Source organism: Schistocerca cancellata, chromosome 4, assembly GCF_023864275.1.
Source record: "Schistocerca cancellata isolate TAMUIC-IGC-003103 chromosome 4, iqSchCanc2.1, whole genome shotgun sequence".
NCBI lineage: Eukaryota > Metazoa > Arthropoda > Insecta > Orthoptera > Acrididae > Schistocerca > Schistocerca cancellata.
The window spans coordinates 179,123,079-179,141,950 of NC_064629.1; the positions used below are offsets into that span (position 1 = coordinate 179,123,079).

The 18,872-nt window shown below is 38.5% G+C and overlaps 1 protein-coding gene across 1 annotated transcript in view; it reads left to right on the forward strand.

Moving 5' to 3' along the window:
- Positions 1 to 16,282, forward strand: part of LOC126184830 (organic cation transporter protein-like) — a 185,464-nt gene extending 169,182 nt beyond the window's left edge. The window contains exons 11-12 of the mRNA XM_049927418.1: positions 514 to 650; positions 15,568 to 16,282. Coding sequence (XP_049783375.1) covers positions 514 to 650; positions 15,568 to 15,631 — 201 coding nt within the window. The 3' untranslated portion in view covers positions 15,632 to 16,282. The remainder of the gene's footprint in view (positions 1 to 513; positions 651 to 15,567) is intronic.
- Positions 16,283 to 18,872: the final 2,590 nt, after the last annotated feature.

The window sequence follows — 18,872 nt, forward strand, 5'->3', positions numbered from 1 at the left end:
AAAGAGAGAGAGAGAGAGAGAGATTTGGAACATCCATCTTATCTTACAGACTTTCATTCCACTTCTGAAAAAATGAGTGCACAGTTACTTTGCCACAGCGCACAGCATAAGTTGAAGTTCAATGTCCAATGATTTCTTTCTGTCACATCCATTACACTGTGAGTGGCTACTTTAACTCCTTCCCTTGTTTGAATACCATTCAATATTTTTCATTTGTTCAACACATTCAATGTGTCTGCTTCACCACTTCTGTCACTTTGTTGTTATACTGCATTTGATGACCAGCTGCAGAAATCAAAACAAGAAAATACCTCATAATAGTTCTGATACATGCCCATCCCATGAAGAAGGGTGAAATCTGTTTTGTGTTTTGCTTGTCAGTTTTAAGTAGAACTAATTTACAATTTCTTTTCAAGTGACTGCAGTGTTTATATTAAATGTTTACAATGATTAATGGAAGCTGTCCTCATTATGGGATTCATTAATAAAAAAAAGCTTTAAATCATCTTCCAGTCTGAGATGGATGATCGTGTCCCAATGGGATTATTGGGTGTGTGTGCTGTAGTTGGGGGTCTCTGTGTCTTGCTGCTGCCAGAAACTGCTGATCGACCCTTGCCAGGAACTCTTGCAGAGGGTGAAGATAATTCAAGGTATGTATACAGCCATGTATCTTTTATTTCAGTACCTATATTTCTTCCACAACTTACATGCACTGAAATTTGCTGCTAGTTAATGGTCCAAAAGACAGACTTAAATATCCATGATTATACAACTACTAAGTCACAACTGTTTATGACACTATTAACACGTTGCCTATGGCTAAAATGAGTAAACTACACCCAGAAGCCATGTTAATCAGTTCATACCATTTGATTTGTCATCTCATCTGTAGTCCATCTGTTTCATCATTTTTATTGGTGCTAGTTATCTCATAGTTGGTGTACAGAGTTGAAAGTACAGCTCATATGCCAACTACAAGATAAATTGTTGTCAATAATCACTCAACAGCTTGTGTATTTTGAAGCATGTTCATCAATACAATCCGTGTCTTTGTTGTATGAGCATCAGTAGCTGTTCTGTAGATGGTTCACTGATATTTATCATTATCTGTGTTCAATTTTCCTCATAAAAAGGCTAGAATAAGAGGAAACTGAATGATGTAGAACTTGAACAATTGATGTAGAATGTAGAACTTGAGCAGCTAGTTAACATGAATGAATCAGAATGAGATGAGCTTATGAACGAACTGTCAGATGCTGGAAATCTCTACAAACCCTCTTCATGTGAGTATTCAAGTGAGGATTCAGGTGCAGACAACAGCAAATGAAATTAAGATGATGAGTAGTTTGGTCCAGTAACAGGCATGACAAATACCAGTGATGAGTGAGTGACATTCCTGAAGATCCACCAGCGTTCGTGAGCATCAAGGATGTGGAACTGAAATTATATGAAATTTAGGCATCAATACACTTATTGATCTGTTTTTTTCCAAAGTGTTCCTAATGTCATTATGTGAACAAACAAGTCTATATGAGAGCCAGGGAGCAGAAAAACATGGGGGGAGAAGATCAACCATACTCTTGAGATGGAGGGATATGGATGTTGTGGAAATAAAAGTATTTTTGGAGCTGTTGCTGCACATGGGATCTTGTTGTTTTCCACTGATGGAACATTACTTGAGTACAAGACCTTTTTACAATGTCACATTCTGGAGGTTTGTTATGAGTAAAAAACTGTTCTCCTGTTATTGAGATACCTACACTTTCAGACAACTCACTGCAGTCCAATGACTGACTCTACAAAATTAGAACAGGTTTGAATGTTTCACTATCATCACGAGCACTAATTATGTTCCAGACAAGACTTTTTGCATTGATGAATCAAGGTTTTGTCATGCGGTTGTTTGTTTTTCTGGCAGTACATCATGTATACCTATGCAAGACTTCAAATGAGCTACAGAATGAGCCTTTTCAGCCAACAGCACAGAATTTCCGACACCTATAATTCTTTCTTAGAAGGAATACTTTCAGAATGACACGTACCAAAATACATCAAGCATTCTTTTCCACTCATCTTTCTCAGTGGTAAAGTTTTTCTTATATAAAATGAAGTAATAAATGTGCAGTGAAAGATCTGTATTCTGCTTGTCGTAAGAACACAGTGAATGAAAAGCTGATGTAAACAGTGTTGATGTTCATCATTGCCTCTTACAGTATACTACATGCAGAGTTTTTGAAAAGAATGCTTCCACTAACTTAGTGTGGACTAATGGAAGCTATTAGTGGTTGTGCTTTTTGACAAAACTGGACAGGACATGGCCTTCAAGGTGTTTACCATTGGCAGAGTCACAGTCATGCCACCTCTCGCTGCTCACAAAGACATCAGCCTGCTGGTTGAGGCAACTCCATGCTGCGCCTGCTTTGCGGAAAGGATGGCGTGAAGTGGTGCACCTACTTGCCAGGTCACTGTGGGTGACACTGCAACCAAGATATTGCACATATTTGGTTGGATAGTGGCCATAAACAAACCAGAACAGAGACAAATAAGTTTACATGCTGGGGAAGCCAATGCAGTTGAATCTAGAGGCATTATCTTCCAGTACGAGCATATTTTGTTTTGCTGGTGATATGGTAGAGGAATTGGAATAAGACTCAAACAAAATTGATACTTATGTGATCTGAGGCTTTCCCGGTGAATGTGCTGTATCCAAGGTTCTCGAGTGTCCAGCCGGATCTGATCACTGAAGTTCCATGATAGTTCGGTGAATAACTGTTCCGCCATCATCAGGTGGTGCTGATGGAATGATCTGTCTGCACTGTGTCCATGGTATTTATATCCGCAAGGTCCCAAGTCGTACCCTGGTGCAGACAGCCCGGCGGAGTGACGCGTAGTGGGAAGGGGGGGGGGGGGGGGGGTGAGGTAGTGGGGTAGCTCTGCAGCCACATCCAGTGGTAGGTGCAGTTCACCTCCATGCGCCATAGCGGAAGGATCTCGCGCCCGCTCGCATCGTTGCTCTTTGATGGTGTTTAATAATGGTTTCCAGGCCTTGCTAAGTTGAAACCCAGTGTCCCTGTTGATGAGGTTATTTGTTATGTGAATTTCTATGGCCTCCTTGTAGATACTGTCCCAGTAGGCACTTGTGGCCATCAGGATTTTTGTCTCTTCGAATTTCGCTGTGTGCGGTTTAAATGCAGTGTTCTGCTAGGGCCAAATGGCTGGGTTGGTGTAAGTGGGTGCTATGTTCGTGTTCCTTGCATCTGTCCTCGACCGTGTAAACTGTTAGGTCGATGTAGGATTTGCCACAGCTGCACGGGATTTTGTATACGCCCGCTTTCTTAGGGCCTACATCATCTTTTGCAGTTCCTAGTAGGTCACGAATCTTTGCTGGTGGTCAGAAGACTGTCAATCTTGTGTCGTCTTAACAGTCTCCCTATTTTTGATGACACATTGCCAGAAAATGGCAGAAAGGCCTGAGCTTGCTTCTCTTCTTTGGGTTGTTCTTCATCTCGGTTCTTGGGGCACTTCTGTTGTCGGAAGGCCCTTTGGATTTGGCGGTTGCCATACCCATTCTTGTGGAACATGGTCTCCAGGTGTTTGAGTTCCATTGGCAAGTTCAGTTCCTCAGAGACTGAGTGTGCTCTATGTACCAAGGTGTTGAGCATTCCATTAAGCTGCGCTGGATGGTGACAGCTGGAGGCATGTAGGTACATGTCAGTGTGTGTAGGCTTGCGGTATGCACTGTAACCCAGTGAGCTGTCAGACCTAGATTATTCAACTAAGTTAAATATGTGACAACAAAACTAATGAACAATATAACAAATTACAATAATTGTTCTTAGAAGAAAATAAATTGAACAATAAACTTTTGTGTCATGTTCCAATGGAGTGGCTGAACAAAATAAACGTTCCTTAACAGGTCCTAAGTTACAAAGATATGAGATATACTGTTGAGATTAAGCAGGTAAGTGAAGCAGCTGTGATTACAAAAAGTGATTTTTTTATTATGGAAAAAGAGAAGTTATAGTAACTGGAATAAAGGAACAAAATGAGGCATATGAGTAGGAGGGATGATTTACAACATGGCCTGGATGGGATTATCATTAGTATCTGCAGTTAGAAATGATGAGTAAGGAAAATGTGTCTGGTCATTCATTTCTAAGCTTGGACAGATGGCCAAATTTATTAATTCTCATTATTTCATCTTTCTTCCTTTATGGTTGTCATGTAATATTTCATGTTGCACCTTGTAACTATGGCCTTCTTCAAGCAGGTGATCTGCAAAAGTAGAGTCTCCTTTTCTAAGTTTCCAACTTCTATGGTGTTCCTTCAAGTAATGGTGCATACTGCCTCACCAAATGACCTATATAGAATTTGTCACAATTACAAGTGATTTTGTATCTTCCATGGGCAAAAGTGTCCAAAAATGCTGTGGCTACATTCAGTGAGACTTTTCCTCAATATGGAATTGTGCACCATTTATTGTGTTCTTGGACTGGTGGATTGAGAACAGGGTTCTCTCCTGCTTTTTGTCCATTATGGACTCCACCATGGTAGAAGGGGTGCAATATCTGTGGTGTATTACCTGCCAATTCTCGACACCCAGTGACCCATAAACACAATTCAGTGATACATCACATAATATCCATCACCATGATTAGAGACAACTTCCAAAATTGAATTACATGCAGTCAGTCAAATAGCATCAACCAATGGCTACCCTCCTATCATGGTAGACTCCATAATGCACAAAAACAGCTGTACTTTCTGCTTTACCCTGTTCTTGACCCACCAGCTCAAGAACACAATAAATGATATACAGTTCCATATTGAGGAAGAGTCTCTCAGCATGTTATGAGCATGGCACTGTTGGACACTTCTCACCCAAAGGTAAAGACAGAACTTCAGTTTTTCAAAAGAGTGGAATATCAAATTGTAATTGTGGTAGATTCTATATAGGTCAGTCTGGAAGGGCAATATGCACCCACTTGAAGGAACACCATAGAAGTTGGAAACTTAGAAAAGGAGACTCTACTTTTGCAGGACACCTGGTAACATTGTTACAAGGTGTAACATGAAGTATTCCATCACATCGGTACAAGATGGAGGATGAACTACCTTGAGATAATGGAAATTAATAAATGTATGTCCATCTCCCCAAGCTTAGTACTGAATGACCAGATACAGTTTCCTTACTCATCACTTCGAACCACAGATACACTCATAATCCCATCTAGGCCATTTTTTAAATCGCCCATCTTAATCACATGTCCCACTCTTTCCTTTATTTCAGACACTATAATTTCTCCTGTCCTGTTAAAAAATATACTTTGTATAATCAACAGGTACTCCACTTACCTGCTTAATCTCACTAGCATATCTTGTATGTTTGTATTTAAGGAACTGTTAAAGGCAAGATTATTTTGTTCACCTTCTCCCTTGTAACATGTCACCCAAGATTGTTGTTCAATTTATTTTCTTCTAAGAATGATTTTTGTTGTAATTTGTTATATAGTTCATTAGCTAATGTGTCACATATTTTATCTGAGCTAAATAATCTTACATAGCATTTTCACTGAAATGATTCCTTTCATTTGATTCCTAAATATGATATTAATAAGTTTGATCTTTGGTAATAGAGATACCCTGTAGATGCACTAGTTTAAAATCATTGATCATACAAAAATTTCACTGCACCACACATTCCTGATGATGGAATAACAGTTGAAAACCAGTTTGTGAACATTACACCCATCATGTGTGTTTCATTCATAATATACCAGTCTATGATATATTGTACTGAGAACTGACTGAATGATCAATCAAAACATTTGCTTTCATTTTCACAAAATATTCTGTTCTGGAGCCATGTCTTTTGATTTCTCTTTCCCTTTATAAAACACCATTATGAAACAATAATTAACCTTCCCTCATACATTTTCATACAAAAGAATACAATGACATGCCAACTGTATTAATAAGTCTCACTTGTTTGATTTTCATATATTTTTGTTGCTACTCAAAGACAAATGGATCAAAGCAGGTGGACTTTTACAGGAATATTTTAGTGCTTGTTTATACGAGGTGAAGATCAAACTGTCAGTGCTTCAGCCATTGTATGATGTCCATGCTGTGCCCCAGAAGGAGAAGCCCTTGTGACTGTTGGTGGAGCTTAAATGCACTAGCAATGTTGTGTGCAACCTCTCAGCAGTCATTAAAATGATTCACACAGGGCATAGCATCTATGTCTTCCACACATTCTACTGAACTGGTTTGGGTGTGTCCATCCAACTGATTGGCCAGCTCAGAATCTTTATCTTACCAATCATATTATTTAAAAACAAAGATGATGTGACTTACCAAACGAAAGTGCTGGCAGGTCGAAAGACACACAAACAAACACAAACATACACACAAAATTCAAGCTTTCGCAACAAACGGTTGCTTCATCAGGAAAGAGGGAAGGAGAAGGAAAGACTTTCATGTGGGTTTTAAGGGAGAGGGTAAGGACTCATTCCAATCCCGGGAGCGGAAAGACTTACCTTAGGGGGAAAAAAGGACAGGTATACATTCGCACACACACACATATCCATCCGCACATACACAGACAAGATGTCTGCTTGTGTCTGTGTATGTGCGGATGGATATGTGTGTGTGTGCAAATGTATATGTGTCCTTTTTTCCCCCTAAGGTAAGTCTTTCCGCTCCCGGGATTGGAATGACTCCTTACTCTCTCTCTTAAAACCCACATCCTTTCGTCTTTCCCTCTCCTTCCCTCTTTCCTGATGAAGCAACTGTTTGTTGCGAAAGCTTGAATTTTGTGTGTATGTTTGTGTTTGTTTGTGTGTCTATCAACCTGCCAGCACTTTCGTTTGGTAAGTCACATCATCTTTGTTTTTAGATATATTTTTCCCACGTGGAATGTTTCCCTCTATTATATTCCAATCATATTATTTGGTAGCCTATTTCGTTACAGCTCCATAACACCCTCTTGACAATGAAGGTCTCCTTTAAAAGCATTCCTATATTATCTCAGGCTATATTTTATTATATATCTCCCTGCAAGTGAAAGCATGTACTGGATACCAATCTGGCCTGTCTAATCATGCAATGGTGCTTATGGGCTTTACCAAACGAGCATTGCCTCCATTGTTTTAGACTTGCTGAGTGAAGATGTGGACCCAGTGGACAGACTCATATGCTTCCATCTCATATGTTAACTTAAAACTGCCATTGCTACCAAGCCATCCAGAATACACTGCCTGCAACATTGGATTCAGTTTTGTAGATAATATCAGCCAATTACATAACAAAATTAATTTTCATCATTACTTACAGTCATCATTTACAGATCTTACCTCAATATGTATTAAACATAAACTTTCATTTATAACCCAAAAAATAGGACTTTTGCTCATAGCTACATAGACTTATTGTTTTAGTGTGAGAAAGCTGCACGAAAAGTTTGTAAAAGCAAAAGTATTTCTGAAATACCTTGTATAAAAAAGTGAATGGAAATTTAAAAAGTTATCATAGGAAGACATGTTTTAGATGCTGTCAAATTTAGTAATAGAAGGCACTTAATGCAAGTCAAAGCAAATTATCCCATAAGGATAAAACAGCACCAAGGGATCATATTCTTGGGCAGGTATAGCTAGAACCAATAGCAGGTATAGTGGGTACTGGGTAAAGGGAGAATTCCAGTGCAAGTTGCTTTATTTGCATTAAGTACAATGCATTTAAAGACTTAATTCTGACTATTAAGCATTCTATGCATTTACACTGTTGAATAAGTAGATGCTTCTCACTCCACTGCATGAGATGGCACAGCGGTTAGGGCACTGGACTCATATTACTGAGAAGTGCGGTTTAAATTCCTGTCTAACCACCCAGATGTAGGTTTTCTATTACCAAGAGAGGTGGCACAGTGGTTAGCACACTGGACTTCCATTTAGGAGGATGATGGTTCAAACCCACAACCAACCATCCAGGTTCAGGTTTTCCGTGATTTCCCTAAATCTATCAGGCAAATGCTGGGATAGTTCATTTGAAAGGGCACAGCTTACTTCCTTCCCTAATCAGATTGGACTGATGTCCTCACTGTTTGTTTCCCCTCCTCCCCCCCCCCCCCCCCAAATCAACAAACCAACCATGATTTCCCTAAATGGATCAAAGTAAATGCAAAGCTAATTTCTTTGAAAAAGGTGACAATCAGTTCCCTTTGCCATCCTTACTCTATCCAAGTTTGTACCTCATCTCTAACAATGTCACTACCAATGGAATTTCTCATTCCTTTTACAAACTGATACCCAGGGAGAATCCTCCAGAGGACAATGTGCTTACTTAAGGAAGGCTGTCTCACTGGCAAGAATGAGATAATTTGCGTGTCCCATTGGGACTCAAATCAATTAATCATCTTGATTAAAATAGAGAAGTCATTGCCTGCAGTAGTTTATTAAAGATAAACTTCCATCTTTTCATAAGTTTTTAAGTGTTCCATGATGCATCAACTAGCACAGTTTGAAATGATGTGCCTTTTCACTGTAGTGCATAGATATTCCTCTCAGTGATATGTTACAAAATTTAGATGTAAACAAATATGAATATTATTATAATTATCAGACTTCCATTACTGGTATTTCACTGTTCATTTTTAATTTCAGCACATTTGATAACTTCTTCTCCTTCTTTTGTGTACCATTTGATGGCAGGTTGTGCCTGTGATTGTTAAATTACAAGCATTATATTATATCAGATGTTTGGAGAAAGGAGGTGAAGTTTGCCCTTTAATGACCTGTTGAAACAGGAGTTATTAAAGACACAGCATTAGTCAAGCTGGACATAGATGGGCAGGAAATTTGTTGAGACCTTTTTGAATGAACCGTTCCAGCACTTTGTCTAAACCAAATGAGGGGAAGTAATGAAAACCTGAATCACAATGATCAAACAGGAAATCAAATCTTGCAGAATACAAGTCCAATGTTGCATGGTTTCATAATGATAATGAAGAATCCACACTGATTTCAGCTGAATAGTTGTGAAAGACCACCAGATACCCTTATGTAACCAATCCTCAATTGTAAGTTTATTTTTGTAATTGGGTGTATTTACGTATCAGAATGGACAAGAACAACAAAATGTAGTGCACCAACATAGATATGATTTTTTTTTTTTTCAAATGATTAAACTTTTGCTTGTGTGGTATGTTGTTGTCTCTTCTGAAAATCATTTACTATGAATGTCATTAACCTGCATCACATGCTGAAATCACTACCCTTCTGTACAGAGTTTACTAATTTCTGTTGCTTTGATTGTAATGTAATATTAACTTCATTCGGATTCGTGAACTATAGGCTGCTGGCCAACTGTGACATCATCTTCTGAGAAGGGTTTCACTGACTGTTAGTTTGTCTACATCTAAATGACTACTCTGCAATTCACAATTAAGTGCCTGGCAGAGGGTTCATTGGATCACCTTCAAGCTATTTCTCTACTATTCCAGTTTTGAACAGTGCACGGGAAAAACAAGCAATTAAACCTTTCTGTGTGTGCTCTGATTTCTTTTATTTTATGACAATGGTAGTTCCTCCCTATGTAGGTGTGCAGCAACAAAATATTTTTGTATCCAGAGGAGAATTTTCAGAATTTACCATTATCCTGTGCATAATCAAATTTGTAGTAAATTGGTGATTGTGATTTAGTAACTGTATCAGATTTTATAACAAAGTTTTCCCATAAGGAAGAGTGCATTTTATCTGGATTTATCATAAATTAACTCTATTTTCAAGTTTGCTAATAACTATAATTAACCAAAAAAATTTTAATAAACTAGTTATTTATACTACAAATTTTTCTGTTGCCTTAACAGAAATCTCATTTTCTTTAATTCTCATGCAGAATTAGTATTTTTCTTTTTTTTTAGCTGAACAGATACAAAAGATAATCAGCAGGCTTAGTTTGAAGTTTGTTCACTGTCATGTAATACATTGCACCAGCCACAATGCAGCCCTACTGTGAATGCTGCTCTCAAACACAAGATGAGTTGGTTGGCATTTGTAGGTAGGTGGGAATAGCCCTGACTACTGTCAAATAATTGGAATCTGCTGCGAATCAGTTTGTTGGAAGAGCTCCTGAGGGTCATACACCTGTGATACGGCTGCCAAAGTTACCGCAACTACTATCCTCTCCTGTGGATCCCATCTCCTCTACAGGATATACATGATTGGTCATTATTCATTCAATTGACTTTGAATGGCATTTCAATGGCAGATCCAGGCATTCTGTACAATGTGGACTGGGACCAGGGCAGACCCGGTGTGTTATATGAAATCCCACTAACCAAGTTCAGGGTGCTGTCTTTCAGTGAAACTGAACCTCAGCCAGTGGGACTCACTTCACCTGTTTTTGGGAAACCTGTTTTGTCTAGTTTCAAGAGGAGGCAAATGCAAAAGGGTAGGGGTCTATTATTTGTCAGAAGTTCAAACTATGGAAAATGATGGGAAATGTCAGCAATGGACAGGAAAAGACACCAGGTGCACTCAGTATGTATGCCTGGTGGCCTCATTCAGTGTGTTGAAGAGGCTGTTTCAGCAGCCACTGATGGAACCAGGTGCAAGCAACTGCAGAGTGTGGTGCACATTGGAGCAAATGATGCCTGTTTTCTGGGCTCTGAGGTCATATTTTGATCATTCCAGTGACTGGCAGAGAAGGTTGAGAAGACCAGACTTGTGAATGGTGTTTCAACAGAGCTCACCAGCATTGACTCAGAACTAATCATGGCCCTTTCATTCCGAGTCGAGTGGAAGGACTGTACCAAATACTTCAAAGGTTCTGTGGCAAGCTAGGCTGTGACTTCCTGGACATGCGCCATAGAGCTGAGAACTGTAGGGTGCCCCTAAATGGGTCAGGTGTGCACTTCACATCAGAGGCTGCTATCCAAGTAGCTAACTGTGTGTGGTGTGCACACAAGGTTTTTTTTGATTAGGTGACTCTCCATCCAATCCAGGTGATGATAGCTGTAGGAAACTCAGAAGTATCAGTGTCAGCTCTAAAGAAATGCTTTTCACAGGTGAAAGTATGAAAAGCCTAGGGTCAACTGCTGAAGAATTGGCAACAAAAAATTTTTTCACATTACACAAGAAACTCAAATCTGCCGAGATAGAAATTGAAGCTGCATGTGAGATTGTTTGGGCAAGACTCAGTATCAGGGGTGGGCATAAAATTGTATCTGGGTCCTTCTATTGCTCATTAGTCATATTCTGAAGTAAACAAAAACTTTAGAAAAAACTTCAATTCACTTGTACCTAAGTTCCCCAATCACACTGTAATCCTCGGTGGAGACTTTAATCATCCAACAATGAAGTGGAAAAATAATAGAATTGTTAGCGGTGGGTGTGATAAGCCCTTCTTTGAAATATTACTAAATGTCTTCTCTGAAAACTACCTAGGACAGATAATTCAGAACTACACTCATGATGGAAATATATTGGATCTAATGGCAACAAACAGACTTGACCTCTTTGAGGACATCCATACTGAAACTGCTATCAGTGATCATGACACAGTTGTGGCAACAATGATTACCAAAGTACAAAGCCCAACTAAAACAAGCAGAAAGATATATGTGTTCACAAATCAAACAATGGAAACTCAAGGTAGGACTATCAACAATGTAGGAAAAGACAGATTGCTACTTACTATAAAGAAGACATGTCAAGTTGCTGACAGGCATAATTAAAAAGACACTCACATATAGCTTTCGACCACAGCCTTCATCATTTAAGAGGACCGTCAACTCCAGCATCTCGGGCCGACATTCTAGCCCAAGATGCTGGAGTTGGCGGTCGTTTACTGATGAAGGCTGTGGCCGATAGCTATAGGTGAGTGTCTTTTAATCATACCTGTCTGCAACTTGATGTGTCTTCTTTATGGTTAGTAACAAACTATTTTCCTGCACATTCAGTAAACTAGATAAAAAATCAGTAGTGTCATATCTCAATACAGATCTTGAAACTTTCAGCACAGGGCAGGAGCATGTAGAAGAACTATGGCTCAAGTTTAAAAGAATAGTTGACCATGCAATGGAGTATATTTAGTCAGTAGAACAGTTCATAATGGGAGGAACCTTCCATGGGTATACAGTCACCATAAAGAAATGTCTAAAGAAACAGAGACTATGACATAACAGGTGTGAAACAAAACATAGAACTGTAGATAGAGAGATACTGAATGAAATGCATTTGGCTGTCAAGAGGGCACTGTGTTAAGCCTTCAGTGACCTCTGTAGCAGAAGATTGTCAAATTATGTTTCAAAAAACTGAAAACAGTTCTGGTTTTATGTAAATGCCATTAGTGGCACCAAATTTAGTGTCCAGTCCCTAGCAAATGAGACAGGAACTGAAGCTGAAAGTATCAAAGGAAAAGCTGAAATGCTTAGCTGTGTTTTCAAATGTTCCTTGACAAAGGAAAGTCCAAGAGAGCTGCCCCAATTTAATCCTTGTACCACTGAAAACATGAGTGAAATCAGTATTAGTGTCTGTGGTGTTGACAAACAGCTGAAATCATTAAAATTGAATCAAGCTCCAGGGTCCATTGGAATGCCTATCAAATTCTATATTGAATTTGCAGGTGAGTTAGTCCCTTTTCTAACTATAATCTATCATAAATCCCTCAAACAAAAAACCATGCCCAGTAGTTGGAAGAAAGCACAGGTAATGCCTTTCTACAAGGGTAGTAGAAGTGATCCACAAAACTACCTTCCAATATCCTTGACATTGATTATTTGTAGAATCTTAGAACTTATTCTGAGCTGATACACAATGAGATATCTCGAACAGAATGACCTCCATCCCAACCAGCATGGTTTCCAAAAACATCAATCATATGAAACTCAACTTGCAGTTTTATCACATAACATAATTAAAATTCTGGATAAAGGCAGTCAGGTAGATGAAGTATTTCTTGATTTCCAAAAAGCCTTTGATTCAGTAACACACACATGCTTGTTGTTAAAAGTTTGACCATATGGGGTATCAACTGTAATTTGTGACTGGATTGAAGACCTTCTGGTGGGGAAGACACAGCATGTTATCTTGGTTGGAGAGTCATTATCAGATGTGGAAGTAACTTCGGGTGTGTCCCAGGGAAGTGTACTGGGACCCTTGCTGTTCATGTTGTATATTAACAACCTTGTGGACAATATCAACAGTAATCTCAGACTTTTTGCCGGTGATGCAGTTATCTGTAATGAAGTATTGCCCAAAAGAAGCTGCATAAATATTCAGTTAGATCTTGGTTTGATTTCAAAGTGGTGAAAAGATTTGCAACTTGCTTTAAATGTTCAGAAATGTAAAACTGTGGACCTCACAAAACAAAACAAAAAGACATTGTATTCTATGATTATAATATCAATGGGTGTAACACTTTGTTGGGATAAGAAATGGAATGATCAAATAGGCTCAGTTGTGAGTAAAGCTGGTGGTAGACTTCAGTTTATTGGTAGAATACTGGGGAAGTGCAGTCAGTCTATAAAGGAAATTGCTTAAAAATCACTTGTGTGACCCATTCTAGAACACTTCTCAAGTGTGTGGAACACATACCAAATAGGATCAGATGGGGACATTAAATATATACAGAGAAGGGCAACACAAATGATCACAGGTTTGTCTGACCGGTGGGAGAATGTTCCAGTGATGCTGTAGACACTGAATTGGCAGACTCCTGAAGACAGATGTAAAATATCCCAAGAAATCCTATTAACAACGTTTCAAGAACTGGCTTTCAATGATGACTCTAGGAATATACTACAACTCCATATGTAATGCTCACTTGGGATTAGAATAATTACAGCACACACAGAGCCATTCAAACAATCATTCTTTCTGTGCTCCATACATGAATGTAATGGGAAGAAACTCTAGAACTCGTACAATGGGATGTACCCTCTGCCATGCACTTTGTAGTTGTTTTCAGAGAATGGATGTAGATGTAGACTGTAGAGAGTTGGTGATTGAAATTTCATGAAAAGATTCTGTCACAGCAAAAAGCACCTTTGTTTTAGTAATTGCCACCCCAACTTGTGTATCATGTTCATGACGCACTCTCCCCTATTTTGTACTTGTGGAGTGTGTGGTTTCCACATTGGTCTCTAGACAAGTGATGCCAGTTTTTGAAAACTAAAGCCACTACATCTTCTCTGAATATCTCTGCAGTTGTCTTTATAAGGCTGAGTGCAGCCTTTACCAGTCCTTTCACTAATTAAAAATCCCCACTGTTGTGATAAATCAAACCCAGGTACTTCTTTCGGCATTCTGGCATGAGGTGTACATTTTGACATGTACCTAGTTCTTGAAGACCTCTAGCTTTATTCTACCTTCTTCCTTCTGGACTACTTTGTCTAGAAAAATATTCTCTAAATTCATCCTCTCACTGGCTAGTAAAATGCAGATTTCCCTTATGGAAGTCTCTTCAGAAAAAGTAAGAAATATGTTAGAATTGGGTTGCCTCCCATAAAATAATTCTTAACTCCTGCTTGCACGTTGGAAAAATGATTTTCTCTTCTTGTAGGGTTTTGCCAGCTCTGACTAGACAGTATTTCTCTTATTCCTTAGATCTCATGTCTTTTTGTGAGTTTATTACATTATCTTCAGATGAAGTGAGTTTATTAAATTATCTTCAGATGAACTCCCTTAATACACATAAATGGAATACCCTTTTTCACCACATAGCTGATGCTGTTTTAGTTTCAGTTACCATGGTATCATCATTAATACTGAAATTGCAAGAAATGCAAAGTGACTGTTTATGAACACTGTGCAGATACCCTCATTTTTCACTCATTTTTCTTCCATGATGTTTTACAAGATGCACCAAAAAGCTAATGTGCAATGTGATTATAGTAATTTGACACTGATTTGCAACTGTACCACATGTGGATATCCAGAAAGTATAGTCAATGGTATTCCTAACCACCATGAAACTGTATGGGAGTTGTGTGTGATATTACATGATTGTGACAGTGAACAGTAAGTGATAATTTATCCATCAGGCCTCTAAACATGTTAGAGCATGTAACAGATGTCTGACACAGATATATTTGTGACCTGAGGGGAGTGTCAGACCAAATTAAATGAAAGTGGTCAGTGGAAGGAGTAATTTAGTTTGTATCAAAATTTTATAGCTCCAGATTTGAAGAACATCATGTCAGGATCTTTCTCCTTTTGCTACAGTTTTCAATGTATGTCTTGCATTATATATTCATGCTTCCATAAGCATTTATCACAATTCTACACAGCAGAAAGTTTTTCAGGAATACAGGAATGAATATAAGTAAACACTGAACAATCAGTTAGTATTAACAGACTGAAATAAAATAAGCACTATCACAAGTAAAACATAACATCAAATATAAGCTGTAATAGAGTAAATATTAATTGAAGCAGATATATTTTCTTTTTAATTAGTCTAATATACTACCGAAAATCATAACAGAATGATTTAATTGTAATGATGTATACTTTAGTTAGATCATGCTGAACTATTTAATTGTATTTGTTTAATTTTTCTCTTCAGAAGGATGAGCACAGTTGAAAAACAGAGGACAAATAATTCTTCAACAGGCAGCTGCAACAGCTAATACATGAAGTGAAATGGCTGTAATTATTTATGGCCAAAACATGCTGTGAGGCATTTTTGCACCTAATACTCACAAGAATAAAGTAGGATTCTGACGAGGTATGATGTGTACCATAACAGTCACAACAGAAAATTATTATTGAGCTGTTACACAAGCAGCAGATTCTGGGCCAACCTTGATGGCATTTAATTAGCCCGTTGTCAATGTTTGTGGGATTGGACGTAGAAGTATCAGATATGTGTCTGTAGAATATGATCAGACATTTTTCTTTCTAAGTGTTCATTTACTTGCACTGAAGTCTATGTTGAAATAGAATACTGTAAATATTACATAAAAGAGAGACTTTAATATGATTGAGACACAATGTAAATACCGATGATGAATAATTAGTGTCCCACGTGTTGTTTGCTGAATACAAAACTGGAAACTACAGGTGCTACATAACCATGTATTTTTGACGTTATGCAAGATAGACTGGACATGTGTGTTATTGATTAATGTGCTCTGTGAATGAGTTTTTATTTGAACGTCAGATGTAAAAGTGTTATGTGAAGACTTCCATGCATTGTTAAGAGTACAAAACATTTTATCCTGTGCTATGTACATTTTTGTCATGCTCATTTGAATAATAAATTTCATGTTTCATTTTAATCAATGTTGTGACTCATATCTGTTGGCAAGAAGGAAGAATAAGATGGATAATCGTACACTCAAAATAAATGTAATGAAAAGCTGGAAGCAGTTCTGAATGATGACTATACAGCCCCTTATCTTGTAAAAGTATTGTTCTTATACTAATTTGAGAACATTACTTTATTTTCTGGGTTCCTAATACAATAATACATAATCAATACTAATATGTTACTCATTGAATTGATATTTTGTCTTTTTTTATTTTTGTATTCTGTAAACATCAAGAAGATTGGAGAAGAAAAAGAATGAAAGACTGTAATGAATTATACTATATGTGTGGCAAGCTGAAAAACCTGACCTGTAATGAAACAAACCACTAATAAATAAATGCTGCTTACTATAGGCTTCCAATGGGAAAATTCTGCAACTTCCAGAAAATTATTCATTTATACTGGAGCCAATGAGTTATTAATCAAGTACTTACTATATTTACACAAAGAATTGAATGTTATTGCTAAAAGTTAATTACTAAGTATCACGTGGTTTACAGTTGTTGCCTAAACTTGTGGATGTTTCCATTGCCAGTTTAATAATTTTAAAATCTGTAATTCAGGTGGAGTGGTTTTGATTTGACATCAATTTCTTTTTCATTGTGTATAGTCTGTTGGTTTCATGTCTGTCTGCTCTCATATGATAAAAATGTTTATATTTCTCTCCATTCCATACTTTAAGAAGTATCACAGCATGTGTCACAAATCTTCTCTCTCTTCTGAGGCTATGGCAGTTTTTACAGATTCCTGTAAAAAGATGCATTTAAGCTACCACAAAAAATTACTGATAAGAAAAAGATCACCAAAAGGAGTTTACAGTCACATAAAGGAAGAAAAAATGTCTACATAGCAATCTCCAAGGACAATAATACAGAAAAGGTGATGCTCTAGTTCATCCCAAAGTATGTAGAGCAAGAGTAAATCAGTAACTGAAACCAAACTCTTGGCATTCGAGTTACTCATTCAGTAGAATGTTTATTAAGTAAGAGAGAGGCCCACCCAGTTGGCTGTGCGGTCCAACGCACGGCTTTCGAGGCGGCAAGGTTCGCCTGGTCCCTGGCACGAATCTGCCCGGCGGATTTGTGTCGAGGTCCAGTGAACTGACCAGTGTGTGGATGGTTTTTAGGCGGTTTTCCATCTGCCTCGGCGAATGCAGGCTGGTTCCCCTTATTCTGCCTGAGTTACACTATGTTGGCAATTGCTGTGCAAACAAGTTCTCCATGTACACGTACACCGCCATTACTCTACCATGCAAACATAGGGGTTACACTCATCTGGTTTGAGACGTTCCCTGGGGGGTCCACTGGGGGCCGAACCACACAATAACCCTGGGTTCGGTGTGGGATGGCGGAGGGGTGAAGTGGACTGCGGTAGTCATCGTGGGGTTGTGGACCACTGCGGCTGCGGCGGGGACGGAGCCTCTCCATCGTTTCTAGGTCCCCAGTTAACATACAATACAAGTAAGAGAGACTATATAGAGCAGCACTGTCAGATGTAAACTCGCAGCAGAAAACTGCATAAATTTGGGGCCAGTGCTCATTTGAATGTCCATTCCAGAACTTGAGATTGGGATTTGAAGACACATCCCCAAAATCCCAAAGAAGAATTATGTAGGCAGATCGCAAGGCAGGGAAGAAACTCCTAAAGGAAAGATGCTGCATAAACCTGAGGTAGATAAATTAAAATGTGTTGTTATAATGTTCAAAGAATGTATGAAGACAGTTAAGACCTTTCAGATAAATAAAAAGTTCCTTTGTAACCACTTAAGACTCAAGAAATTTTACAGAAAAGAAGTGGATGTTGCATAACATAACTGCGTACAGCGAGACTACGGCAGTACCCATGCAGTTGCTATTTTCGTGGGTATACTTAACGTGACCCCGCCTTGGGCGTGATAGTCCCGCTTTCAGGCTGCCTGTTCCATTGTCCCCAGCCAGTGCAAAAATGTCTTACTTTTGCAAACAGAGTAAACGATAAATTGATGAGACATACCCACTACCTGCCTATATTCATTACATTCGAAACGCTCGCATGACGGTGGCAGCACGGGCAGCGTGGAGAAGAGAGAGCGAGACAGATGATGCCGCTCAACTCAGCAAACAATCGCATCACGCGGGTGCCAACTTCACTTGCGGCAACATTGCGTTAAAGTAACCTCTGGTGTGCCACAGGGGAGTGTTATGGGACCATTACTTTTCACAATATATATAAATGACCTAGTAGATAGTGTCGGAAGTTCCATGCGGCTTTTCGCGGATGATGCTGTAGTATACAGAGAAGTTGCAGCATTAGAAAATTGTAGCGAAATGCAGGAAGATCTGCAGCGGATAGGCACTTTGTGCAGGGAGTGGCAACTGACCCTTAACATAGACAAATGTAATGTATTGCGAATACATAGAAAGAAGGATCCTTTATTGTATGATTACATGATCGCGGAACAAATACTGGTAGCAGTTACTTCTGTAAAATATCTGGGAATATGCGTGCGGAACGATTTGAAGTGGAATGATCATATAAAATTAATTGTTGGTAAGGCGGGTACCAAGTTGACATTCATT